At 39.3% G+C, this 26,785-nt stretch overlaps 3 protein-coding genes across 4 annotated transcripts; 1 reads left to right on the plus strand and 2 right to left on the minus strand.

Moving 5' to 3' along the window:
- The first annotated feature begins 965 nt into the window (after window positions 1-965).
- LOC135243130 (immunoglobulin lambda-1 light chain-like) lies at window positions 966-6,143 on the plus strand. The gene is made up of 4 exons (XM_064314696.1): window positions 966-1,103; window positions 1,221-1,546; window positions 4,856-4,889; window positions 5,584-6,143. The coding sequence occupies exons 1-4, from the start codon at window positions 1,064-1,066 to the stop codon at window positions 5,901-5,903; spliced, it is 720 nt and encodes a 239-aa protein (XP_064170766.1). The 5' UTR covers window positions 966-1,063; the 3' UTR covers window positions 5,904-6,143.
- An 8,032-nt stretch (window positions 6,144-14,175) lies between these two features.
- On the minus strand, window positions 14,176-21,526 carry LOC135243126 (uncharacterized). 2 transcript variants are annotated; one of them, XM_064314694.1, is made up of 5 exons: window positions 21,354-21,526; window positions 20,228-20,299; window positions 19,977-20,124; window positions 17,155-17,325; window positions 14,176-16,993 (listed from the first exon to the last, which is right to left on the minus strand). In XM_064314694.1, exons 2-5 carry the CDS (start codon window positions 20,230-20,232, stop codon window positions 16,274-16,276), a joined length of 1,044 nt encoding a protein of 347 aa, XP_064170764.1. In that variant the 5' UTR covers window positions 20,233-20,299; window positions 21,354-21,526; the 3' UTR covers window positions 14,176-16,273. The 2 variants fall into 2 exon arrangements, with proteins under 2 accessions (XP_064170764.1, XP_064170763.1); XM_064314693.1 differs by having other exon boundaries at window positions 21,359-21,524.
- A 1,296-nt stretch (window positions 21,527-22,822) lies between these two features.
- Window positions 22,823-26,436, minus strand: LOC135243131 (uncharacterized). The gene is made up of 5 exons (XM_064314697.1): window positions 26,235-26,436; window positions 25,385-25,474; window positions 24,844-24,875; window positions 24,291-24,676; window positions 22,823-23,664 (listed from the first exon to the last, which is right to left on the minus strand). The coding sequence occupies exons 2-5, from the start codon at window positions 25,447-25,449 to the stop codon at window positions 23,518-23,520; spliced, it is 630 nt and encodes a 209-aa protein (XP_064170767.1). The 5' UTR covers window positions 25,450-25,474; window positions 26,235-26,436; the 3' UTR covers window positions 22,823-23,517.
- Between the last annotated feature and the right edge of the window lie 349 nt (window positions 26,437-26,785).

Here is a 26,785-nt window from a genome sequence, read left to right on the forward strand (position 1 = left end):
ATAGACCAGCAGGTGTGAGGAGGGGTGAACCAGATTGCACATGATTTTAATGTAACATTGCAGAAACACTGCCATTTTGCAACAAAACCCAATGATAATGGTGTCTGTTACAGACCGGCATGCATGAGAAAGAGGGAGCAGAGTATGCAGCATTCTCAAAATGTTTCTCTTACGTTGTTACAACATTTCTGCACTGCTATGGCCAAAGCAAAATATTGTGAATGTGTTCTGTTGACGTAGCTGCAACTATGAGAAGGAGCTGCTAGTATGAATACGTTCTGGTGATATCTGTGTAATGTTGAAGCAACATTTCACTTCACTAGACATCAACAGAGAAGAAACAGTGTCTGGTAATAAATTTGCAGGTGTGGGTCATTACATTTACATTACGTATCACACTGTGACTGTGTGACAGTAACATTGTGAGGATATGTGTGAGTGGGATTGGGGTGGAGTAGCAGGTGTAGCACTGTAGCGCTCTTTCACAGTTTCTCCTGTGTGGCTCCAGTTGTGTAGGAGCTGAGAGTGTGGAGTCACTGGAAAAGGGAGCACAGATACAGACAGCTGAGCCAATCACATCTGGGGATTCACAGTCACTGGAGGGACTGGGGATTCCACTCTCTCACTTACGTTATATATCATCTGATTGTGTCTGTGTGCGCTGGTGTGTTGGTGCTTTTCTCCTTGTGTGTGAATGGGATTATTGGGCTCACTCCTGTCTGCAGTTGCTGACTCCATGCTTCCATTACGCGTGGGAGCATCAGTCCCTGAGCTCCTTTTTAAACAGAAGGGACTGTGCGCAGAGAGGATGGACAGTGCACACACAGCTTCTACACATCTGGGGATCCATCAGCTGATTGGAGAAGAATTCATTAGCTAGGCTGTGAAATAAATGCTGTTATCACATTGTCACTAATGGAATTAAGGTGGACAGAATACTGAGCTGCTGTGATTGGCTGAGTGTAGAAGCTCCACCCTCTCCATCTTCCTGACTGGTCCCTTAAACCTGGGTCCTGCAGTCACTCCTATCCTCACACTCTAACCTGCTCCACACACTGACAACATGCTGGGGACACTCTGCACTCTCATCACTGTGCTCTCATGTAAGAAATTTCAATTTTGCTTTTATTCTACCAAGCATAACTGAGTATGATGTGAGCCATACAGGAGAAGTTCCTCATTTATTTATTTAAACTTTCTGTGTCCTTTTGTCTTCACAGGTGTCGGCAGTCAGACATTGTTGACACAGAAACCCTCAATGCTGAGTTTAACTAAAGGACAGACAGCAACCATGGACTGTAACATTGGCCCAGAGGATAGATACGCTATTTGCTGGTACAAGCAGGTTCCAGGCAGTGCACCTCAGTTCCTGCTGTGTTTCTACCGAACACACAACTCTCCCACATATGGAGCTGGGTTCTCCTCCAACCGCTTTAACTCCACAGCCCAGGGTAAAACAGATTATCAGTTAATAATTACTAATGTGGAGGCAGGAGACTCAGCAGTGTATTACTGTGAGAAATGGGTGAACTCTGTGAGTGAGCACGTATCACAGTGATTCACACCATGACAAAAACCTCAGCGCAGACTATCTGCACTTCTGCTTTTGAAGACAGCTAGAACACACACTCACTTCTCATTCTGATAAATAGACATAAAGTAAACCTGAACTACAGCATTAGTGACAGCAGTTTTCTCCTACTCTCAGTACCTCTCGTGAGTTGGGAAAATAAACAAGGAATCTTATATATATATATATATATATATATATATATCATTTATATATAATGCACTTTCATCAAAAACATTTTCATTAATATGAAACATTTTTTAACTCATTGCTGTCATTTGCCAGCCCCTTCCACAGCAAAAACAGATTAGGTCATTGAACTGTATTCTACATAAAAAGTCTATACATCAAGTTAGTTGTTCCTCAAAATTAATTTGTTATTTTAGTAAATTGTAAAATTAGTATAACAAAAAGCTCTAGAAATGTGAAGTTAATATTATGTTTCACAACAAAAAATATTTCAAAAATATAAAGTGAATCTTAAAAATAATTGAATTAACAAAAGCTATATTATAATGTAATCTATATAACTGGACTCCATGCCTGTATTTATGATGTTTCCCAATACCATGTTGAGTTTTAGCATCATGCAGTTCTGTCAGTACACAAGCCCTGAGCATTGTGGACAAACTGAAAGGATATAAATGCATCTTTCACGATTGAGTATTATTTTGTATCAATAAAAATGAATATAAACACAATCCATGTGTAAGAATATGATATGGTGGAGTGCTTGAATGAAGAAAGGTATATGATGTTGTACTGAACTTTATATTTTTTCATAAATATGGCCACAAAGCACTCATTACACATGATTAATTAAAGGGTAGGGATACTAACCCCATTGCTGTGTCCAAACAAACTGCAATCGCATATTTATTTCCCCGTGTGGGAATGACTCCTGATTGGCTGCATAATCCCCATCATCTCATCACCTCTGTATGAGTCCTCAGGTCTGCACTATTAATGTGAGATGAGCTCCCAGTTCACTTCACAGCTTAAACAAGTGGAGAATAAAATAAGTCCATTTTACACATTTAAATGGTAAATGAACTACATTTATATAGCGCTTTTATCCAAAGTGCTTTATAATTGATGCCTCTCATTCACCCATTCACACACCAAAGGTGAAAGGCTGCTATGCAAGGTACCAATCAGCTCGTTGGGAGCAATTAGGGATTAGGTGTCTTGCTCAGGGACACTTCGACACGCCCAGGGGGGGGGGTTCGAACCGGCAACTGCCAGACAACTGCTCTTACCTCCTGAGCTATGTCACCCCCATTTAATGTGGGCAAATATAGTGTCATTGAACTGGCTCAGCGATATGTTATATTCTGTTACATCTGCAGCAAACAATGAACGATATACTTTATATTTACATACATTGTAAATAGAATTTAATTAACATCGGTGGTGGGAGCACTGTGTATTATTAGTATTACATAACTGGTCTGTATGAATATGAAGCCTTGGTCTGTGATAGGCTGACTGCAGTTGCTCCTCCCTCTCCATCGTACTGACTGGCCCCTTATAGCTGGGTCCTGCAGCCTCTCCTCTCCTCACATTCCATCCTGCTCATCACTCAGCTGGACAGTAAGGGCCATTCACTCCACACACTGGCAACATGCTGGGGACACTCTGCACTCTCATTGCTGTGCTCTCATGTAAGACAATATACGTGTGTTTATCATTGCTGAGGTATGAATCAGGCATTTTTGCATAAGAATTTTAAAATGTGCTCTTCTGTCGTTGCTTTCACAGGTGTCAGTGGCCAAAAGGTTTTGACACAGAAACCCTCAGTGCTGAGTGTGAATAAACAGCAGAAAGCCACAATGGACTGTAATATTACCAGAGATGAGGGAAATTTTGTTTACTGGTACAAGCAGGTTCCTGGCAGTGCTCCTCAGTATGTGCTGTATTTCTACTACTCTTATAGCTCCCCCACATATGGAGCTGGGTTCTCCTCCAGCCGCTTTAACTCCACAGCCCAGGGTAAAACAGATTATCAGTTAATAATTACTAATGTGGAGGCAGGAGACTCAGCAGTGTATTACTGTTGAACAAGGGATGACTCTGCTAGTGCAGCTGTATCACAGTGATTCACACCGTGACAAAAACCTGAGCTTCACTTCTTCTTTAAAGCTGCTTCAATAACCCCATAGAAGATGAGTGTTTTTTACAGCTGAAACAGGATCTCTCTGTGCTGGATTTCATTTCCTCAGTCAAATACTAAGAATGTACAGTAGTATTTCTTCCCCAAAACACAAATATACAGTATATTCTATATGCATTAAATTACGCAACTGGCTCCCAAACCGGCACAGAAATATATATTCACAAAGAAAAAGTTAAAAATTATTTGATTTTCATAATTTCCCAACAACTCATTGTACAAAACTGATCCAAATGTAGATTCATTCCAGATTACTGTATGCATATGTCTGAAGCGTGATTAAAATATTGCAGGTCTGGGTTGTCTATAATGATGTCACTCACTCCTGCGATAGTTTGAGGGAGACTTGTTTTATCAAAATTATATTTTATATTATTTAATTATTCCCATATATACAGTAAGTAAAGAGCCTATTCAGTTGGGGGAAATTGCAACTGGACAACATTTCATTCTATGATACTTTTTGTGTCCTGATAATAAAGCACTTTACACTGAAAGGACTGAATTGACCTTAATCTTCACTAATGTGTGGGATCCACAGGGGTGATGCATGACAGCCATATTGTGATGGTCATAAGGTGAGGTGGACAGGGAGGCACTATTAAGCCAGTTAAAGAATCAATCACCTGGTCTGGTTTAATAAGCAATCAGAGGGTTCACCAAAAATGTAAACATTATTTTACTGAATGGGTCTGACTCTTTGCCAGAGATAAACTGAATGAGATTATAAAATCCATCAGTAGCCATCAGGGCCCTGCAGGTCAGTGCAGAGAGCATTAGAGGGGCAGGAGCTCCAAGTGAAGAAAGGGCCACACCAGACCAGTTGTGCTGCAGAGATTTACCTGTGGCATCTGTTAGGGAGCCTCAGCTGGGCTGTATAGGTTGACATGGGGGTTCTAATCGGGAAGAACAGATGTGCTATACAGATTTATATTTTGATTCTGTTTGGGATATTGCAGATGTGCTGTCCATACTTACATGGTTCTGACAGGAATTACAGATGTGCCATCAGCATTCAGAGTTGTGTCCACAGTGTGTTTCAGTTCCCTCTTGCTGTGCTCAAACTGAGCTGAGGTTTTTGTACGGGGGTGTACATCATCTGTATCACTGTGGTATTCGGCCAAGGCACCAAGCTGATTGTCACTGGTAAGTCTCTTTTCATTTCTTTGCAAACTCTTTTAAATATGCAGTTTTCCATGCCATTGTGTTGTTCTGTCTGACATTAATTTTTGGATTTTAAATGAGGCTTAAAATTTTTCAAATGCAGCTTTGTGCATATCTTTTACAATTCAATTCTGAGATACAAATCCCATGCTTCACATCTTATTTTTTTCTCTCTCTATGTGGGTTTAAATTTATTTAAAAAAATGCATATTAAAAAAATATAGTCCTTTTGCTTCGTTTGGAATCCTGGTATTGCTATTTGCTAAGTTATTTTTGAGAAAAATTTAATATTTATTGATTTTTATTGATTATGCGTAAAACACGAAGTCTATTAAGCTATTAAGCCTCAAACTGTAAAATCACTGACAGATTTCTTTGAAATATTAATATTTACATTGTCAGTCAAAATATGGTGCAAATGACGTGATAGAAATGACAGTAACAGAAAACACCGTTCGGTCGATTTTTCACTCAGTTTAAAGGCGGTGGAAATAAATTTTAAAAATCACTGGAATGTTACGCGGTAAATGTTGTTTGGATCTGTATCCAATGCTGTTTATTCGAATAGCACTTTTACTTATACATAATGTGTGTTACATAGCCTATAGGCTATTTGCTGGTGAAAATATGAGCACCCTTTCAATGAACCCGGTATCTCATCATTTCTCTTTTTCAGACTCTTCTCTTGCTGCGCCTACCCTCTCTCTCCTGCCTCCATCCAGCGAGGAGCTGAAGACAGACAAAGCCACGCTGGTGTGCCTGGCGCAGATGTCTGTTGGGTTCGCTGATGTCAGCTGGACATCAGCCGGGAAACCAGTTACCGGCGGGGTTTTTACCGGCATCGCCGAACAGAAACCCGACAAAACCTTCAGTTTGAGCAGCTTCTTAACCATCAAGCCCTCCGAGTGGATTACCGACCGCGTCTTTACCTGTAAAGTATCTGTCGGGTCTAAAACCTCAGAGAAAAGTATCAAAAAGTCTGACTGCAGTGAGTAAATTATGGCTATTATATGACTCATTTTTACTTATATTTTGATTAGCATAATTTTCCATTTGTAATAGTTTATAAACCCATTATCAGTAGCCTAAATTGATTTCTGGCAATACCTTAAGACTTTTTCAGGAATAAACTTTCACGTTTAACATCATTTTTTGCTTTTAAATCTAGAAAGTGTGTTTGTTATCTTTGTGTTTGGATTGTGAGATTAAATAAAGACTGTTGCATGTTTAAAAATACTCGATTTAATTTGTGTTTTTGAAAGGAAGATTAAATTACTAAATAAGATCAAATCTGTGCTGCTGTTCAAAAGTTTACCAATATATTCTTTCTGTGAAAACTGGAGTAGAGACGCCATCAAACAAAGTTTGATTTTTCAGTATCAAAAGCAGCAGACTGCAACCCTGGTCATGGAGAGCCACAGGGTCTGCTGGTCTTCCTTGTTACAGCACTTACCAGATTTAAACAAATGTAGGGGATTACACAGGTAACTCTGCTCACCTGGTCTCATATGTCTCGATCACTTGCTAATTTTAAAGTGAAATTAAAAACCAGCAGATCTGTGGCTCTCCAGAACCCCGGTTGCAGACTTTCCCAAATTGTCTGACCCTACGGTCCACTCAATGAGCAAATTAATTTTTTTAAAATGTAGATCGATAATTTCAAATTTAGGAATTACCATGTGTTTTAATCATATTCTTGGAATATAACTACAATCACACCAAAATCAGTGCAGTGCTTGCAGTATAGCATGTATAATATTTGATTTGATTGGTGTGAATTTCAATGGACAGTCAATAGACCATTTTTTAAATCCCATGTGTATCTCACAATACTCTTCAACACCATCCATCAACCATCAGATAATCCCAATCCACTGTTTGGGAACTACTGGTTAATAGGATGCTTCTGCTTGCACTGAAAACACTGTCCACTGGAGGGCAGAAGAGCAAATGAATTAGGCTGCGATGCACGTTCTTTTCCAGTACAAACCTGACTGACTGCATTACCATCACATCCCAGCAATAATCACACTGCTGCAATGTCATGGAACTGTTAGGATAACATTGTTTGTGGGCTGTGGAGGGGGCTGCTTGAACAAACTGATGCTGCCGGTCCAGCCAAAGTGATCCAGCAGAGGGCGACAGAGAAACGGACTCGCTACTGAAACGGAGACACACCTGCAGGGTTTAAACATATTATTTATAGCGCCATGCAAATAAGGGAGTGATTTGAGCTCCTTTCACAGCTCAGAGGGACAGCCCCGTGTCTGCTTATATACCTGCAGGTGTGAGGAGGGGTGAACCAGACTGCACATGATTTTAATGTAACAATGCAGAAACACTGCCATTTTGCAACAAAACCCAACGATAATGGTGTCTGTTAGAGACCAGCATGCATGAGAAAGATGGAGCAGAGTATGCAGCATTTTCAGAATGTTTCTCTTAAGTTGTACAAATAGATAAATCAACAGGGAGAATATGGACAGCACCAATAAGCAGCAAAGACCCTTAATTCTGCTCATCATAATATTGGATAGTAGACAAGCGTTTCTTATTATTTATAAGCTTCAATGACTGTTATTGAGATAAAATCCTTTAAGAAGACTATGACATCTTTACATGTGATATCTATATGTTACTTCTTGATTTGTTTGTCATAAACCTTTCCAGATCACAAAACGAAATGGTGTAAGAGCAGCTATAAAATAAGTGAATGACTATTTGAGGTTCATGACCACAAAAGGTACATTTATCATTCATCTCAGCAAATCTTGACACCATCACATTGGAAAGGGTATATGCTGTGCAATATTTTAAGATTTACCACTCTTACTGAGTTGGATATACAAAATACAAAACATCGTTGTCGAATGCCTCTTAGTAGTGAAAATCTTTTTAGTGGTATATTGATATAAAGAAGCACAACTCTATGTACTTGTAAAACATTGAGATTATGGACATAAATCTTTTAAAATAAACATATGCTGTTTTGTATAAAATGCCTTGTAAAGGTAAAAAAAAACAATACGAGCATTTCATTGTTATAGACATCTCATTTATATCTAAACACTCCGTTCTCAAAAAGGAATGTTTAATGATGTCCCAGAAGAAAGTATAAAATTCAACGTAAAGGCTATCTATGCCAGGAACTATCACACCTCACAACAAATACGGGCTTTGTGTCATTTGAAAAAAATGCAGCGGGGGGGGGGCTAATACTACAAAGGAACCTAAAGTAGGCCTGCTCAGGGTTTCATTACGTTAGCTGGCTTGGCAAAACTGCAGACAACTGCAAACAAGCTTAACTGGTATTGCAAAGGCGGTTGCCAACTCGATAAGTCAACACAGGGTTTGTTAGTCAAACACTGTGTGCTTTCCCATAAAAGGGGTGGCATCTGCAGGAATGAGCCTACAGCATAGGTGTAGGCAACATGGCCAAAATATCACAAGTTTTTAAGGATGTGTCACGATCACTTTTTTTTTTCATGTTGGTTTTCTGAGAGTATTTTGCAAGTTTCTGAACTGTACAAACAAACCCTGACCTATGCAATACTCCTTTTGCACAACTGAAAAAATATTGACCAAAAAAACAAAATAATCACTGCTTTTATAACATTTAAGTATTGTGACACTGGGCTGGGGAGGGCCTCAGCACCACGTGGTGAACAGACACAACAACATAAAAGGAAGTTTAGCTTGGTGCCTTTAATTACTTCCAATAACAGAAAAATCCACAAAACCTTCAAATACAAAACACTTCACAAGGGAAAAGGGCAGGCAAAAAGACTTCAGCAGAAGCATAATCACAAAACAACCCAAAAAACCCCAGTCAATAGGCAGTCCAAAACTATTCTACTCTTAGGCCTGCCAACCAGGCCTTTTTCTTAGGCCCAATAATTAGGTTATGAGGCATGGCTGTAGAATGATGCCTCACAGCTGCAGCCATACCTGTGAGTAGGGCCGGTGCTTCCCCCTGGTGGAAAGTACCCTAATGCCCTTCCTCGTGCCACAGTATTCAAAATACAAGTGAAAGAATAACAGAGAGACCACTTAGGCTAAGGTACCTTTTCAAACATATTTTAATAAATATCACACCCTTATCAAATGTAAGCAGCACTAAATTTCATTTCTGCAAAAAATTTAAAAAAAAGTCTGGAATGGCAGGAATTCTGAGTCATGGATTTCAATAATTAACTCCGTTTTTAAAAATGGTACTTCCAGTCGAGAAGGAAATGAACAGTGAGACTCAAATAAGGTTCTGAAGTATGACTAGACCATAAATCGTTTGTCGTGGCAAAAAAGAATGAACATTTTGAATTTTCCTTTCTATCTCTTCACGACATTCCGAGTACAAGTGTGGAATGGCAAAGTTCAAAAAATATTTGCAGCTGGGTATGTCGTAACGCAGATCAACTAAGTAGTCTTCTGACTGTATAGGCGCCAGTATAGTCATAAATCAAACTGAACATTTTGTTTGAAATGACCTGTTTGAACAAGAGACTAAGAAAAAGACATGGCTGAGATGGATGGACTAGTCTGAGATCCGCGTATGTTAAAATCTCTGCATGCACTTTGGTGTGCTTTCTTTTCAGGGGATTAAAAAGTTTTGTTGTATTGACATCCGATGTACCTTATCTCTACAAACTTTGTAAATGGTTGTGCTCAGAGCACTGCCGGATGTGGCAAATCCAAACCTGTCCCATATAACTGAACTGGAACTTTTCTCAGGAACTCAACTCTTTGTCTGTGTGTGTGTTTACTTGCATAAGCATGTAATCAGACTTAATTTTGCACAGAACCCCAAACTCTAGCTAACTTAATATCTCCATGCATCATATGGATATGTACAATATTTGCATTGATATAGTACCTACATAACGGGCAGCAGTGTCAACGGAATGGGATTCTCCTACAACTTACACAGCTTTTTACATAGTATTTACATTGCATCCATTTATAATGCAGGATATATACTGAAGCAATGCAGGTTAAGTACCTTTCTCAAGGATACAACGGCGGCGTCCTACCCAGGAATCAAACCTATGACCTTGCGGTTACAAGCCCAGTTCCTTACCCACTATGCTACACCGCCACCCCGGGTGGATGAAAGGATCCATCTTCACTCCCCACATTTTACAAATGAGTCTAAATCGCTCAATCAGTAACTAGGACACTGTAGGGGACACACTGCGCACATTATTTAAATTATAATACACCTTTTCTGCATTCATTAAGGTTTCACATGATCCTATTTTTCTGATATGTGAGAGTGTGTGTGTAGATGGGATGAGAAAGAGAGGATGAGAGAAAGACAGAGAGACAGACAGAGAGAGAGAGAGAGAGAGAGAGAGAGAGAACATGTGCATTTGAAAATTCTATACTGGAGGACCAAAACATACATGAGCATGATAAAACAGCAGTATAATAGATCACACACCTATGGGAAAATAATGCATGTGCAGATCAATTCAGCAGGCCTTTGTTGTCACAGAGGGATTTTGATTTGACAGACTAATCCCTGATGGTTTTCCTGCACAAATGTGCTCTATGCATCATATTTCTGCTAAATATCACATGCTGATCGCTGAATATATTTAATTCTAATAGGCCAGAAGAGGAGTGAAAATTGACACTTTGTCCTTAATTTTCTAAATGATTATTTGCAGGTTTTTTCCCCAAGAGTACACCGATGGCCATTTGCTTGTACATACACTAAATACATTATTTCCCTGTTAACTGCAGCCTGAGTTCGGGGAATAGCAGGCTCTGAGCGGCCCAGGAGTGTGGGCTGATGGGATTAATTCACAGGTGGGGAAGTGCTGCCGCTCAGCCTGAGCTGATTCCCTGAGCAGCCTGCTGTGAACGACATCTGCACGTGAGCAGTGTGTAAGCTAAAAAAAATAAAGAATACTGAATAACAATGTCGTGCGATTCCTTGTTTGATCGATGAGGTCATCAGCATGCGCCATGCTGTTGTATAACTCAGAGAAGGGCGTTTGGTGGTATGGTCTTCTTGCATGCTCCACAGTGTAGCACAGCACCAGGCCAAGTCACCAGGCTTCTGCAGGGTTGCAAGTTCAATTCCATGGTGGAGATGTGTGCGGCTGTGCCCTTGAGTTTGAGTGGGTGCGTTTCACAAAATATTTGGCTGTAAATATTTGGAGTAAGCTGTTGATGCATAAAGAAAAGTAAGCTTATTCTGGGCAAGTACAAGACAAACACCACAGGATGTCTTCATATACCACATTGCTTACTGCTTTCTGCAACGTTAAGAGACACACGAACCACTTCTACTTTGTGAAGTAAGACTGAACTAAACACAGAATGTTTAGTTCAGTCATCCTTCACAGTAATAGAAGTGGGGGGCGATAAGGCTCTTCAAAACTGCTCTCATCAGTAGAGACAAAAGGTTGTAAGCTTGAACAAGCCCCTTCCTCTTTTTTCCATTAGAGTTAAATGAGGCTTCAGAGGACCAGTGATAAGAGGCTTATTATACAAGTGCAAGTGATCCACTGAAGTATGTCTCTTCTGGTTTCTCAGGACCATGATGACAAACAGAAAAATGGGGGCGACATAGCTCAGGAGGTAAAAGCGGTTGTCTGGCAGTCAAAGGGTTGCCGGTTTGATCCCCGCCCTGGGCATGTCGAAGTGTCCCTGAGCAAGACACCTAACCCCTAACTGCTCTGGTGAATGAGAGGCATCAATTGTAAAGTGCTTTGGATAAAAGCGCTATATAAATGCAGTCCATTTACCATTTACCAAGAACCTAACCTCAGGGGCATCTTGCCACAGCTGTGAGGCTTACCGTCCCTTAACGCCAAGGGGCCACACACTGATTTTGTGGTCATTTTGTTCCTCACGAAAATGTGTGGACAGTTAATTATGCACATCCAACTCTACCCAGCGGTAACCATACACCTACCAGAAACCTGTGAATGCAACTATGGTTAAAATTTTATCTGTTCACGATTTTGTTTCCTTGATTAAAACACAAACAGTCAACAGATATTATTTAAAGATATAATCACACTCACAGGTAGCAGCACAAAAACCAATCAATTTGCATTTAACTCATCAATGAGTACATACATATATGAGTGAATATAGCTGTAAGTCAACAATAAACATTCAAATGCTTTAGGCTAAATGCTAGTGACATCCTAATAAAAGACACCGGATATTTAGGGGCACCGTTATAAACTAATGTTAGGCGTCAGCAACCGCTGCAAGAAATGTACACAATACTAGCCAGCACTGCCACCTTATGGGGAAAGAGCGGTAGGCTACAGTAACCAAAAGGGTTCATGCTAACGCCAATTCGATAACCCCGACGTTAGGAAGTAATATTCACTCTGCCCAAGATAGCTAGCCTGATTTTATAGCTAACCTGAATATTCCACAGATTTCTCTAGATTCTTTTCTGGTAATAATTTTATGCAATCAATATCATGTAGCCTACGTTCCATGGCACTCACCCCAATGTCGATCCAAGCATAGTCCGAACCGGCTGAGCGAAGCAGAATATGTAAAGCAAAACAATTGCTTCCGCCGGTTACATCCACCTATTTTTAGTATATCGCTTGGTTGTTGAAGACGAGAGCGCATTGATTTTCAATGTCCGCGGCCTGTTGTTTTAAAATTATGTCTGTTCGATGGGGTCTGTTGCAGCTTATTTTCCGCCAAACTTCCGTTCAAAAGGATTTGGACTCAACGGTGTTTAGAGCTAAAATAATCATATTTTTTGAGTCGAAGATGAAGACGCCAAAACTAACTTTGGCTATGACTTAAAACTGCAACAAGATTAGCTAGCAGTAATGGGGAGCGTGTACCTGTCCATTTTCTTCACGCAATTAACTAGTATGCTTTCGCGAAAATATGTACTGGAACTGTTAAAGCAGTGACATCTAACGGTTAAAGAGGGAACTGCAGTGCATCAGTTCTATCGCATTTGTGTTCAGTCCTCCAAGGGCGACAATTTGAACGCCGTTTGTGGGATGTCGTTGAAGCTATCCTAAAAATTACCGTAAATTCTGTGTAATATCAGTGCATTTTACAGCAGCCCACTCCACGAAATATCCCCGTCGTAGGCGACACTGCAACGTAGGCTATGCATTGTTCAGTGTTTTTATTGTAGATACTTACATGTTTGGCTCAATTTATAATACTATTGACTTCAAATACAAACAAAAATTGTATTAAAAAATAAATAAGTATAAAAAGCATAAGAACTGTTGGTCAACTGAAGCTCTAAGCCTTCAAAAACGCACATAATAGGTTGTAGCATCAAACAGGGAGGGATGGGTTTCAGTCAGCCATTTCTTCTCGTACCCCATCTCTGCCTGTCCTACCTGAATATGAACTGTCCTCCACTGACAACTGACTGCACAGATGAATGTAGAGTGAAAAATAATTAAAGGTGACAGGTTCGTTTCTCAGGTAGGACACTGCCGTTGTACCCTTGAGCAAGGTATTGAACCTGCATTGATTCAGTATATATCCAGAAGGATATACGGATGCAATGTAAATCCTATGTGAAAAGTGTAAGTTGCTCTGGATAAGAGCGTCTACTAAATGTCTGTAATGTAATGACATTGTATCTAGGGAAGCATCTTAAAAATACAACAATGCCTCTACAACAACATTGCATAAAGGCAGGGTCAGCCCTAGGATTATGGTGGCCCTAAGCAAATCTGTCCGAGCAGGGCGGGGGGTTGGTTGGGAGGGCCACACGACCACGAGGGGGGGTTGGATTTGTCCGAGCCGAGGGGAGGGGGGCGGGGTTCGCTTGGTAAAATCCTTCTTACATTACATTGTTATGAAATGTTCGGTTGCCATTCCATTTACAATTTATACCGCTAGTTCCGCGATAGGGGATGAATAACGTAATTGCGAAAATAACGTTATTTACCTTAGATAAACAAATCCCCCCCCCCACCCCACCCCCCTTCGTGGTCGTGTGGCCCTCCCTAGGGATTGTGACCCTAAACACCCGCATAGACCTTTTATGCCACAGGCCGACCCTGCATAAAGGACAAACTGATGCGTCACAACAACTGCAGGTCTCTGGCTCCCCCTAGTGGCTGTGAATTGGACCAAAAATATTCTTGGGTCCCAAATTACAGCACATCACATTTTAGCCCATATTCTTGTGCTATTTAATCACAGCACAGGGGGAACAAAAATTTTCGTCCTTTCTCTCATCCCTTGCCTCACTGTAAGGAAGCAATATGTTGTTCTGGAGTCACAAATCAAAGTCAGACGTCAAAGGTCATATGTGCATATTTAATCACTTTAAAGATTTAAATAAAACACTTTTTTTTTTCTTTGAAAAGAAAACAATCTGAAATCAATTACAAATAATTTGAAAATTCAATGCATCACACTTTTGTGTATCAACAAAACCAATTGAACAGTGAAAATTTGCATGCAGCCATCACATTGTAACACACTTAAAGAGGTGGGACAACAAGTAATCAGGTCTTTATATCTAGCAGTCAATAACATGAACCCTGTTACAAAGCTGAAGAATTACCCTTTGTGTCCTTTGTCCTTTGAACAATGAGGATTGTACAGTAATTGGATAAGGCAAACTTGCTTGTGGTCCATACAATATTACATTGTTACTAAAAAAAGTCATGAAGGAGAGTTTTCCCTTTTTTTGTAACAATTCCTTGGTTGTGTGTCTTTGAAAAAGGTAATGTTCTGGCAAGGTCAGGCTTATTGGTCTCTCTCTCTTTACTGGTAGTTTCAAATCAACATCTGGTGTAATGTCTTCTGTTTTGTAAATTATAAGTAGTGACCTTACATTCATTAATAAATGTATTTCTGTCAGGACCACTGTCAACAAGTAGAACTTTATTGACAATAAAGGCAATACAGTTATGTTTGGCGGTATGGCTCTGTTCTGGAGCTCTCCTGCCAACCACGCAGCCCGCGTGGATAAGGCCGGGAGGCCAGCAGCCAAACCCCCCCTAGACGGGTACACACAGAACAGATCCAGCAGCAAAGCAGTTTTTAACACATATAAATGGAGCAAATGCAATTTCTTAACACATAAGGATGGAGCAATACAACTTCTTAACACATAGGAATGGAGAATGCAAATTCTTGACGCATGGGGATGGAGCTGGGGTGGTGGAGGGGATTTACGAAGCAACGCGCAACGCTTGCATGCAGGAGGAGCAGCCGAATGAGTAGAGGGAGGCTGTTTAAGTAGACCGCCCTGTTAGTGAATGTACTGTGATAGGCGAACATCACTCAGCTGAGCCATCAGCTGATTCGGCCGGAGCGCTTGACTCTCGTGACCTGCCAGAACTACGCGATGCTCCATTATTTGAAGTTCATTATTCTAATTGACTGTTTTTCATTTAATAAAATACTAATCTATATCAGGGGTGCCCAATACGTCAATCGCGATCGACCAGTTGATCGCAGAGGCCATGCTAGTAGATCATTTTTTTAAAATGCATCAGTTAAAACTCAATTTCTTCCCGCTTTCACCCCTCGGGTCCTTTCAGGTATACTTGATTGACGTGAAATGTGGCCAGTCTGCTGGTGTTCAGAACTTTGTCACATTAAGCGTATCTATTCAAGATTATGCACTCAAAATTTTTTGGTATGTCCAATGACAGCAATACGATAACTTGCATTTTTTATATGGCACAGAGCAGTTGTAGTGAGATGGTAAGTCGGCTCCATTTTAGCCAGGCAATATCGCTAATGATTTTCTATACTATTTGTCTTATATTTTTACATGCTAGTAACAAACTTTGCCAATGTAATTGGCGCAGGGCAATTGTGGTGGTGACACGATGTGCTCCAGTTTAGGTATCACTATTAGGTATCAGATTTTTCATTGTCCAGACATGATGCTGGTCTAACGATTTTACTTTTATGCCAACACATAAAAGTAAAAGTTTTATGCTAGCCAACAAGTGTACTTGATTTTAGAAATATGGTACTGGAAACCGTACGCACCAACACTAGATATAGAACTCTACTACATATCCAAAAAAATGTTGACTAGTGGTTGTACAAAATATTATTAAAAACAAATCATTGGATTAACTAAAAAAAATAAAATTGTTGGATCTGCAGTTAAATTGTAGTATAATTGCAACTTAACTCATTTTTTCCTAGCCTACTTAATAACATTGCAGCCACTGTCCAAGGTTTTTTTTTTTTTTTTTTTGGAGCTTGTTTTGATTTGTTAGTTGATTCTACCGGGTTACTGTTCAACTGACCGATCCAACAAATTTGCAGATTTAATTGATGATTGCCATTTCTAATGATAGTTATTAAAGTCGCTTACAATATATTTTAAATGTAGGTGATGATACATAGGTAGGCCCATCTTCATCAGTAAACTATGGCAAAAAAAATTGAAATTCTGCTGTCTCGATCCGATTTTTCAACGTGCTTTTCAGGTTGTTGATTCTTCGCTTGAGTAAGGGCTTAAGCTTCTCGTTTGCAGCAGCTGTTGATAAAAGATCCTCACCCAATTTTACTCCCTCATCGACAGTGACCTCGCCGTTTAGAAGATTGCTCATGGCCTCACATTCTGCACAATTCCCGTGCTTCCAGCTGGCCCTTTCTTCATCCCGCTCTGGTGGTAAGAACACTACCTCTGGAAATATCCCCCAACATTTCTCACAGGCACGCCTCTGAGCGTATCTCTGACGTGACCCACGGCCAATGTGGTCAGAATTCCCTTCGTGGTCTTCGTCTCTTTGGTCGTTGAGCATCGTAAATGCCGCAGAATACACGGCCTTCGGAAGCATTATGGACTTCCTGCCTTTAGCAGCCAAACACACGCCCAATGCTACCTTTCGATTCCACGTTTTAACACAGGACAGGTTGATGAAGAAATCCCGCTTTGCTTTCCCTGTGCAAGCCACAGATGCACCAAAGTACTTCTTGGATTTCTTGTTTCCTTTTTCAAAGTAGCAATAGCTAACAACACTAGATGCTAAGCAGAAATCATTTCCACACATCTTCTTACCATTTCGTGGAACATGCATTTTTTCATTCAGGGCCAACAGATTTTTGGGTAGATCCATGGCTTGGTCTCCTGTAGTCTGGACAACCTTAGGAGGGATAATTAGATTAGCTGTACAACTACCTGATTTAATTTTAACATCCAAATTTATCCTTTTTCTGTCTTTCATGTAACCGCTTTTTCAATTTTACTGGAGCCCATTGCAACTAGTGCGAATATTAAGTATCTAAATCTAATATATGTTGTTACCATGTCCAGAAGAATGGAGTAAGGGGTCCTTAAGGGCAGGTGGCTTGTGTACTTCTCAAATACATCAGGAAATGAGTTCATCAGCGATCCAACCGCATTTTCAGGTAGAAGTTGTTGTGGCCCAATGGATGGAATGTTTATGTATCCAATGAAAAGAATGCTGTGCAAAATCTGTTGAAAAAGAGCAATTTGACAATAAAAGTCACATCTTGAATAAAGTTTGGAATTGCCGTATCATTGCCGCTGATTTGCTCTGTTATTGCATATTTGTGATGCTGATTGGTTTCAGATCTTTAGACGAAATGGAATATTAGACAAAGGGAAACTGAGCAAACACATTTTATAAAATTACTATTTCATTTATTTAATGGAAAAATTGTCAAACACCCAGCTAATTAAGCACAGCCAGACCTGATTGCAGTCAGCCCTGTTGAATCTAAACCTCACTCACATTGAACCCTACCATCAGATTGAAGTAGTCACCATGAAGTTTTGACAAGGACACTATGCCATAATCAAAGGAAATTCCAGAAGAGATGTGAAAAAAAGTTGTTGAACTATATCAGTCTGGAAAGACTTACAAAGCCATTTATAAGGCTCTGGTACTATAACAAACCACAGTCAAAGTCATTATCTCCAAATGGAGAACACTTGAAACAATGGAATGGCTGGCCTTTCAAAATTTCTCCAAGAACACAGTGATAACTCATCCAGGAAGTCACAAAAGATCCCAGAAGAAGACCCAAAGAACTGCAGGGCCACTCTTGCCGCAGATAAGGTCAGTGTTCATGCCTCCACAATAAGAAAAAGAGTGATGACCCTGGATGAAAACCACTGTTAACCAAGAGAAATATCAGTGCTTGCCTTACATTTGCATAAAATGGATTATCCAAGTTTTCTGGGATAATGTTCTATAAACAGATGAGTCAAAAGTGAAACTTTTTGAACAACACAGGTCCCATTAAGTCTGATGTAAAGCAAATACAGCATTTCACAGTAATACCCTACCATCACCTAGTACCATCATACCATCAGTCAAACATGGTGTGAATAGTGTAATGGTGTAGGGACACTTTGCAGCCTCAGAACCAGGACAAAGTGCCATTATTGAGGGAACCATTAATTCTGCTCAGTACCAGAAAATTCTTAAGGAGAATTTCCGGTCATCAGTCTGTGAGTTTAAGCAGAAGCATAATTGGGTTGTGCAGCAAGTCAATGATCCAAAACACAAAAGCAAGTCCACATCTGAATGGCTGAAAGAAACAAAATTAAATTTTGGAGTGGTCTAGTCAAATTCCTCACCTGAACCCAATAGAGATGCTGTCGCAGGGTATGAAACGTGCAGTTCATGCTCATTAATCTACCAGTTTGTCTGAATTAAAGCAGTTCTGCTAAGAAGAGCAGGCTAAAATTCCTCCACAGTGATGTTAAAGACATATCAAATTCTAGGAAGCATTTGGTTGCAGTTATTGCTGCTAAAGGCGGTGCAACTAGTTATTAAGTTTAAGGGAGCAATTACTTTTTCACATGGGTGATATGAGTGTTTGACAACTTTAACTGAATACAGGAAATAATAATTTTAAAATGTGTTTTGTGTTTACTCAGTTTCCCTTTGCCTAATATTACATTTTTCCTAAAGATCTGAAAAGACAAGCATGCAATAATAGAGGAAATCAGGAAGGCACAAATACTTTTTCATGGCACTGTACATGTGATGGAAATTTTAAATTAATGATTGAAAACAAATTATATACATTTGATGATCAGTCTCAGTAATTCAAATTAAATCCTCATAGGTTCAATCTATTCATATTTAAGTATACAGAGGGTGTACAGATATTTGTTATAAGAGGTTATAGATATTAATGTGAAGTGCACTTAGTTAAAATATACCTCTTAAATAAAGTGAAACTTATGTTTCTAAGTTTAATTTTGAACTTTTAACTCATTTTTAAATTAGTCTCATTTGGGTGTACCTAGCCAAAGTTGCAGACTCCAATAAATTTGCATGTCTAAAATACACGCCATTGATCGATTTTGTGTTTTGTTTGTGTTCTGCTGACAAAGGCGCGCATTGCCAAATGCGTCCTTAGACTACTGCAAACATCAGATATAAACAAAGTATTCTTTTGAAACTATTAGTGTGCTAGCCAATCATCTTTTAACACCTAAAGTATTGTATATTCTCTCTTTCTGGTTTTGCAGAGTAGAGCACGTCATAGTATTAGTGTCAGTTGCCATTACATTAAGACATAGCTTACCACTGACTTGTTGTCAAAATTGTTTTTCAAAATTCATGATTGACTTTGTCATCTCCAAGGCAAAACCTGTCTTGAATGCAATGCTGTGTAAGCCACACAACCTCTAAAAACAGTTTTTTACAGAAAGCAAATTAACATCCCCCACAGTTTACACCATAATAAAAATTGTGCAATAGGAACCATGTGTCACATTTTACTCATTCTCACATATTAAATGTATGCATGTGCACACACCCTGAAACTGCAGAGAACCTATATGGCAATATGCTAAAGAAGCATTCAGATTATACCATGAGAAAGCAGCAAACCTCATCTGTATTTTTGATGAAAATGCATACAGGCTAGTCAAGTGTTAACTGAAATTTTTTTGTGACTCATGAAAAGCGTCATTAAACGTTTGACCATATATGACAGCGATATTTTAAAATCCGCTGAGAAAGGAGCTTCATAAATTGGTGGCAGTTTACAGGTCTTAATATAATTAAATAATTTTTTTTCTGGGAACAATAAATGTGCCTTTAGAAATTAGAGCAGGTATACGTTTATGAGGAAGGGCCAAACCTCTGCAAGATAACCATTGGCCTGGTCCTTGCTGAGTTCTTCTCTTCCGCACAAATCTGCTGCATATTCCAGAGACTGTTCAAAGAAAAGGATGCTGCTCTTGATCAGAATCTGCAGCTGGTCTAGATCACGCTTCACAAATTCCAGACTGTGAAAGAAAAACATAATGGTCAATATATGTAGAAATCTGCTGATTATCAATTGGAAAAAGGTCCAAAAATAAGGTAGAATGCACTGAGATATATGCTTACCTCATCTCTGGAGCTGTCACAGAAATATGAATGTAGACAAAGTGCTCAAGACAAGGGAAACTGTGCAGATGGCTGGGGGGAAAGAAAAGTTTAAACCATTAAAAATAAATGTTAGACGGCAGAATTGAGAGGGAGTTTTACAACCAGCAAAACAGTATCTTTAGAGAAGATGGCCATTATAAGCTTACTTGCTTGAGATTAAACAAGAATGTCTTTCTATTTTCAGATGCTAACATTTAGCTTACGTCTTTCAATATGCAGTTGTCGGTTTCGCTTATCACACACGAGGGGATTGAGTATTTTCTTAGATCCGTGTAGTTTTTGGCCAATCATTTACCGTTTAAGGAACAGTAATTAAAAACAAGAAATGCTTTTGAACAAAATTTATCTTCCCCCTGTCAGCTACAATTTTGCAGACAGTGTCGGAGCTAGACGTCGGTTTGGGAGGAAGTTTCTAAGCAGGGATTGGTGGACTGCAGTATCAATCATAGATTTGCAAACTGTGAAGTAACGCTAGAAATGAATGACAATTTCAGTTTCTGTAATTTTATGTAGAAAACCAGTCAGCAACACGTATACCCAGTTGATTCTCGTTTTACAGTTTCTGTTTTTAAGTGGAATATCTAAAATCCATTCATTTCTTGTTTTTATTTTTATTTCTGATCCTGAAACGGAAAACGATTGGCCAAAACGTACACGGGTCTTCTAAACAAGTTGTCTGGATTTTTGTTAACATCTGAACATTTGTAAACTATTTTGTATTTCTATCAATTTGTTTTCACATAGCCTACCTTTTTTTCATCTAATTCAAAACATGGACTTTTGCTACTTTTGATCGTTTTCTGTGTGGCACGTACACCCATAGCTACACACTCGAAATAGCCCGTCCACAGCGTACCATTACCCGGAAATTAACTTTATTTATGTAAAAACAAACTAGGATTTCTCTGTATTTTTATCAGACATGTGAACGTTCAGATTTGAAAAAACTGAAGCATCCAGCCAGCTGTTCTTGCTCTCTAAATAGGCATAGGTTATCTTATACGCGACTTCATGGACTCGGTAAAATAAAATCTGGCAGTAAATCTGGCGACAATTCTTCTGCATTATAACAGCCTTAAATTACCTCACCTGCGGAGTTATTCCTCGTGCCCTGTTCTGCTGAATAGATTTGACTGTTCTGTCAGAGAGCGGATAGCTTGGTAGCAGTGCTATATACTGAAGTTTTATGGTTTCGGTTTCGTTTATTTCATGGTTCCGCCTACGGAAATAGTTGCAATACAAAGCTCCAGGTTTGTCAAAACTGAACGGAAATGTAACGCAATCGCTTGTTCTCGTGTGATTTCCTTGGAAAAGAAGAATTTGAATGAACCTGCTTACTTCAAGTAGATAGCCTACTGCATATATCTCTTTGGTCTTCACTAAGCCATGTAGGCTTACTGTTACTTGTCATTCATCCTCCTACATTATCTATCATTTGAAACCAGTAGGAGACCGTGCAATTTATTAATTTATAAACCGCCACTAAATGACGAGGCAATGTGTGAAAGAATGCATCACAAAATGTAATATGATAAGCTAGATTTGTAGTTACATATGTGGTAAACTCTGCAAAGAGCCGGTGTCGCAGTCGCAGTGTTGATTGGTTGGGAGATAGGTAACACAAACCCGTACCAAGAGAATGGCATGCTGTATAGCTGTGTTAGTAATTTACTCGTCCGCTCTTCTTAGAACCGCTTTAGTTTCATTTTACCCAATACGGTTTCGTTTCAATTTTGCTTCTGTTTTATTGACATCGCCTATGAAATGGAAAACAATTTTAGCAATTTTAAGCATTCCGTTACAAACGCATGCCATGGTCTGCAACTAAAAAGCACAGCGATTCCTCATTTTATTTAGTTTAAACAGTGACGGGGCTACTGAAAGAAAGTGAAATTCTACTGGAGGTGGCAGGGAGATATAGCCTACCTCAAACTCCTCAAAAAAAGTTTGGAAATTTCTGTGTTGGTCGATCATATCTCTGTTGTCACTATATTATTAGCATTGTGTGTTATATCATTGGAAAGCCCGTTCATTTCCCTTTACAATGATGTCCCATTTGTGAGGATCATGCATTTGTAGGATGAGCAGCAGAGCTGATTATGTGGGTGGGGTCCCAAGAGAAATGTGGAAAGAACCATACGCAGCCAGAACAGCCTGGCACCTCCTCCTCATGCTGGTCACCAGCCTGGTCATGCTGTTGCTGTGGGATGGCATTCCATTCCTCAACCAGGATTCGTAGCAGGTCAGCCAACGTGGTTGCGTTGGTCACTCTAGCACGTACAGCACGGCCGAGGTGAACCCACAAGTGTCCAATTGGGCTGAGGTCTGGGCTGTTGGCAGGCCATTCCATTCAACCATGTTGGCTGACCTGCGACAAATCCTGACTGAGGAATGGAATGCCACAACATTCCATAACAACAGAGATATGTTGCATTATGGAAACTAGACCGTTGAACTAACAGGTAGCAAGAGGCCTTGTGTGTTGTGTCTCAATACCGTATTGTCTATAATACCGTTATGTCTTTCGACAGTACACGACTACGTTCATAGTCATTTCTGTTATTATAGCGAAATGGCATTTTATTTTCTACATTGCAAATGAAGGGCCGACACTCCCAAAACCAGCCAAAAATGAAAAACGATATAAACATTGCTGTATTTTCATTCTCATGCTTTCAACAAATGTGCACACCCAACAGTCACACAGAACTCCCTTGCTGCATATGCGTTAGTGCCTCAATGAATCAATTCCACAAATCATTTTTTAAATATTTACATTTAAAAATCACATTTTAAACAATTACTGGCATTAGAATACATAATGCTAACGCGTGCAAGTGATAGCTGATTTCCACAACAATATCTATACACATGCACTAGAAGGCAATCGGTATATACAAGTACATACAGCTTTTCAAATATAACCAGCATATACAGCTGCTGGTTATATTTGAAAAGTTATAAAAGCAAACTCCACAGGAGAGAGAAGAGTCAACTTCAAAGGGGGAAACTTGAGCCTCAGAGCCCACAATCCCAAAGTGCATTGCTTCATTGTGTTTACATATGAAGGGCTCAGTTTAAAAAAAAAAAAAATACAAATTACAAACAACTGAGCAATTCTGAAATGGTAACCAAACCAGATATTGTTAGTCTACAATTCTCTGCATCTCAGTTCATGTATTTGTTTAATTGGAAGTTCCCTTTAAGTATGTTTAAGTCTGAAGCTTTGGTAAAGCAAAAAAAATTAATTACTTAAAAATTATAGGCTTGGGAAAATTAAGGAAATCCAGATTATCTTTTATCCCTTTCGCCTTGCTCTGTACAAAGTCCTTTGTGCTTTTTTGTATTAGTGGGATGCCAGCCTTTTTCATAATCTTCAGGTATTCCTCTTCAGTCTACAGAAAGAAAAAAAAAATTCACACAAATGCACTAATCATGGATATCTGTGTAACGTACTGGTCTCAGAAATTATGAGAACCTGGCATTAATTTCATTGGAGAACAGCACTTACAGAAGTTAATTAATTGAAATAATATCATTTAGTCTAATTCCTGTAATTTCAAAAGACTGCTTTTAATGCCTTAATGTCTATAAAGTGCTCATGTATGTGATGTCTCATGATAAGTCTGTATAGAACATGCTCTGTGAATCACTCTGCCTGAGTTACTCCACTGGCAATGAAAAAATTAGGAGAGCGAAATCTAGTCCTGAGTGATTATGATTTCCAAGTATCCCAGGCCATATTCATGAATCAAATGAACATATTTTTAAAAGGATGAAGGGGGGGGGGGGGAAACGCATACATCACTCGTAATAACTGTGTTAAAGTGCATACTGGTCCGTTTCTCAAGAATAGTTTTTTAAGATTCCATATTCTTAAGAAAAAAGAAAAAAAAAACATTTATTTACCCTTAACTTTTCTTTCAATAAGATGTGGCCCTGCACATCTAGATTCTGTTCTAGATGCTACCAGATTAGAGCACTTGACACCCGCAATCCCCTCTGGTGTCTGCATAATTACCTTGGGTGCACAGTGCTGTCCGTATTCAAAGCTCTCCATGGGGGGAGACACTGCTCCACTGACCAGGAAGTCCTTCACGCTCGGGGCCACCAGATGCAGCACCTCGCTCTCATAGAAGTACACCTTTCCCTGGCTGTCCACAAGAACAATCAGCTGCAGGCCCTCGGCCAGCGAGGGGACGTTATCAATGGCGCCCATCACAGCCATTCTCTCTGGCTGCGGCAAGTACAGCTTCCCCCACATCTCCAGCATCTCCTCCCGCCCCCAGTACACTGTCCCATCCAGCCCTGTGATTCTCAGCTCGTGGCCATTTGGAGACGTTAGGCCAATTCTTAACCCTCTGCACTCATTGACTAGATCAGGAAGGTCTTCGAAGTGGCAAGAGGCTGTAAAACAAGGCGCGATTTTAGGCTTTTGTTCAATCAAGACAAGGGCATGGACACACACACACACACACACAGTTAGAGAAAAAAAACAGGTGGTACAATTAGTGCAGAAATATTAAATGCCCCTTGGCAACAGACATTAAGTACTTAAGTAGAACATGTCTTACAGAACATCTGTGCGTCTTCCAGGATGCAACCACTGTAAAAACAATAAAATAATAATAATCAGATCTCAACTGAACTAAAGGTATCAACCACCCCAATGACAGCATTCAAACAAAATGTCTATAAATATTATTTAGTTACATATTCGACACACAAACAAAATTCTGGATGTATTTTTTTCTTCAAGCATCAACTACCATCAAAATAATAAATACCTCTCCAGCAACATATAAAATTCATCTTGACAGGTAAGGAATACAGCAAATTCCATAAATTATTCAAATAATAGGCCATAAGCTGTGTGTTAGTCATAATTCTGAAAACAGAATTATTTCCTAAAACTTAACTGAAACTAAATGAACCTTAAAAATAATAATCACTCAGCCCTACATATTATATTCACTGATGTTCTGATCACATAAAGATCAATTTCATTCCCAAATGCAAGGACATTATAACTCACAATTTGTAACCTGTAGATATAAAAATAAACAAGTACAATTGTTCATTGTTCAAATAAAATTATAAAAAATAAAAACTCACCTGTCTGCGTTCGGGTCCTTGAAAACAGGTGGCTGGCAGAGCGTTGCCATTCTCCCCATTACCATAAACTTGCAGCAGAATACTATAAACCTTTAAATATAAAATATAAACATAAACCATGCAAAATCCTTCATATTTCCAAGACTCCACATTCAAAGGCTCTTAAGAGGCCAGGGTTTTTTTCAACCCCACTATAGCGGTTTAGTTAATTAAAACCATGAAATTGCTTTTAAATTATTGCGTTGGTTTTTCAGTGCCCGTTACCTTAATCGCCATCAATACGTATCTATCGAATCAGAACAGAGCCAGTAAAGCGCAACTTTACGTCATTCATGCCAAAGTAACAAAAACAGCAAACAGAATACAATTTTTATGATGGCCATATGCTTGCTTCCATTTTGTCTCAATAAAACATATAATTGGATAAGATATCCTGACGTACACTATCTGTAAAATAAAGGTCATATTCTAGCATGTAGTCTACCCTCGCCATCTCCCGTGTCATGTGAAATTGAGACTACAATAGGATACAGAATCAATCTTTCTTTATTCAAAGAGATCATCAGTTAAGTTTCACTAGCTATCTATTAGCTAGTCTAGTTAGATACAGTTGCCATTTTGAAAATAACATTTTCAAGTTGTGAACGACATCGCAGTTAAAATGGCTGAGAAATCGAAACTTTCCTAAATACTGCGACGAGCTAGCTAGCTAGCTTCCGGAGTTAATCGTAACAGCTAGTTAACCATGATATTTAAAAAAAAACACTGTCGAAAGAAGTTAGCCAACTGATCGCCAAGCATTACACTACTTGATGTTAGTATGCGTTCATTTGTTGTGCGGAATGCTTACCTGTGTAACTATTTTCGTAGTCAGAATTTGAATTGTTTGATGAACCAACAACCGCTTCAACTGTAGCTAGCTTCACGGTGCTTTCCATAGAGCGTACACAGGAACTAGAGAGGTTAGGTGTGGCCAGTCAGTGAAGCCTATGAAGTATCGGTAAACAGCCACTACTGCGCATGTTCACTGTTGAGGGCAAAAGAGCTTGCTGCCCATTTATTTCAATGCAGAAATTCAACGTGATTTAACAACCAAAGAAAACCTCATCGGTCCATTTTTTGTGATCATAAATTTAATTATGTGCAGCAGTTTCTGAAACAATGGTTGTCTTGGTCCAGAAGTCTTGGTAAAATATTTACTTAAATGCATATTTTTCAATCTGTCTTTCATACAAAGCGTAATGGTCTTCAGTCGAGTTTCAAAATACCATTGGAGAAGTTTTATTTTGCCTTCAAAAGTTTGATATTCCCCATTCACTTTAATATGGAGCTCAATTTTTTGCCCTCAACAACGAAGACATACGCAGTACAAGCTTACTTCCGGGGCTTCACGTAGCACTG

Source organism: Anguilla rostrata, chromosome 17, assembly GCF_018555375.3.
Source record: "Anguilla rostrata isolate EN2019 chromosome 17, ASM1855537v3, whole genome shotgun sequence".
NCBI lineage: Eukaryota > Metazoa > Chordata > Actinopteri > Anguilliformes > Anguillidae > Anguilla > Anguilla rostrata.

What these genes read in the sequence shown, in the direction of transcription:
- LOC135243130 (XM_064314696.1), top strand. Translation starts at nt 1,064, where the DNA reads ATGCTGGGGACACTCTGCACTCTCATCACTGTGCTCTCAT. An exon ending in TGAACTCTGTGAGTGAGCAC is followed by an intron (nt 1,547 to 4,855) that starts GTATCACAGTGA and finishes TGTATCACTGTG; the next exon opens with GTATTCGGCCAAGGCACCAA. An exon ending in CACCAAGCTGATTGTCACTG is followed by an intron (nt 4,890 to 5,583) that starts GTAAGTCTCTTT and finishes TCTCTTTTTCAG; the next exon opens with ACTCTTCTCTTGCTGCGCCT.
- LOC135243126 (XM_064314694.1), bottom strand. An exon ending in CCAATGGTTATCTTGCAGAG is followed by an intron (nt 17,326 to 19,976) that starts GTTTGGCCCTTC and finishes CTTTTTCAACAG; the next exon opens with ATTTTGCACAGCATTCTTTT. An exon ending in ACTCCATTCTTCTGGACATG is followed by an intron (nt 16,994 to 17,154) that starts GTAACAACATAT and finishes ATCCCTCCTAAG; the next exon opens with GTTGTCCAGACTACAGGAGA.
- LOC135243131 (XM_064314697.1), bottom strand. Translation starts at nt 25,449, where the DNA reads ATGGTAATGGGGAGAATGGCAACGCTCTGCCAGCCACCTGTTTTCAAG. An exon ending in GGAAGACGCACAGATGTTCT is followed by an intron (nt 24,677 to 24,843) that starts GTAAGACATGTT and finishes CTTGTTTTACAG; the next exon opens with CCTCTTGCCACTTCGAAGAC. An exon ending in GACAGCACTGTGCACCCAAG is followed by an intron (nt 23,665 to 24,290) that starts GTAATTATGCAG and finishes TTCTTTCTGTAG; the next exon opens with ACTGAAGAGGAATACCTGAA.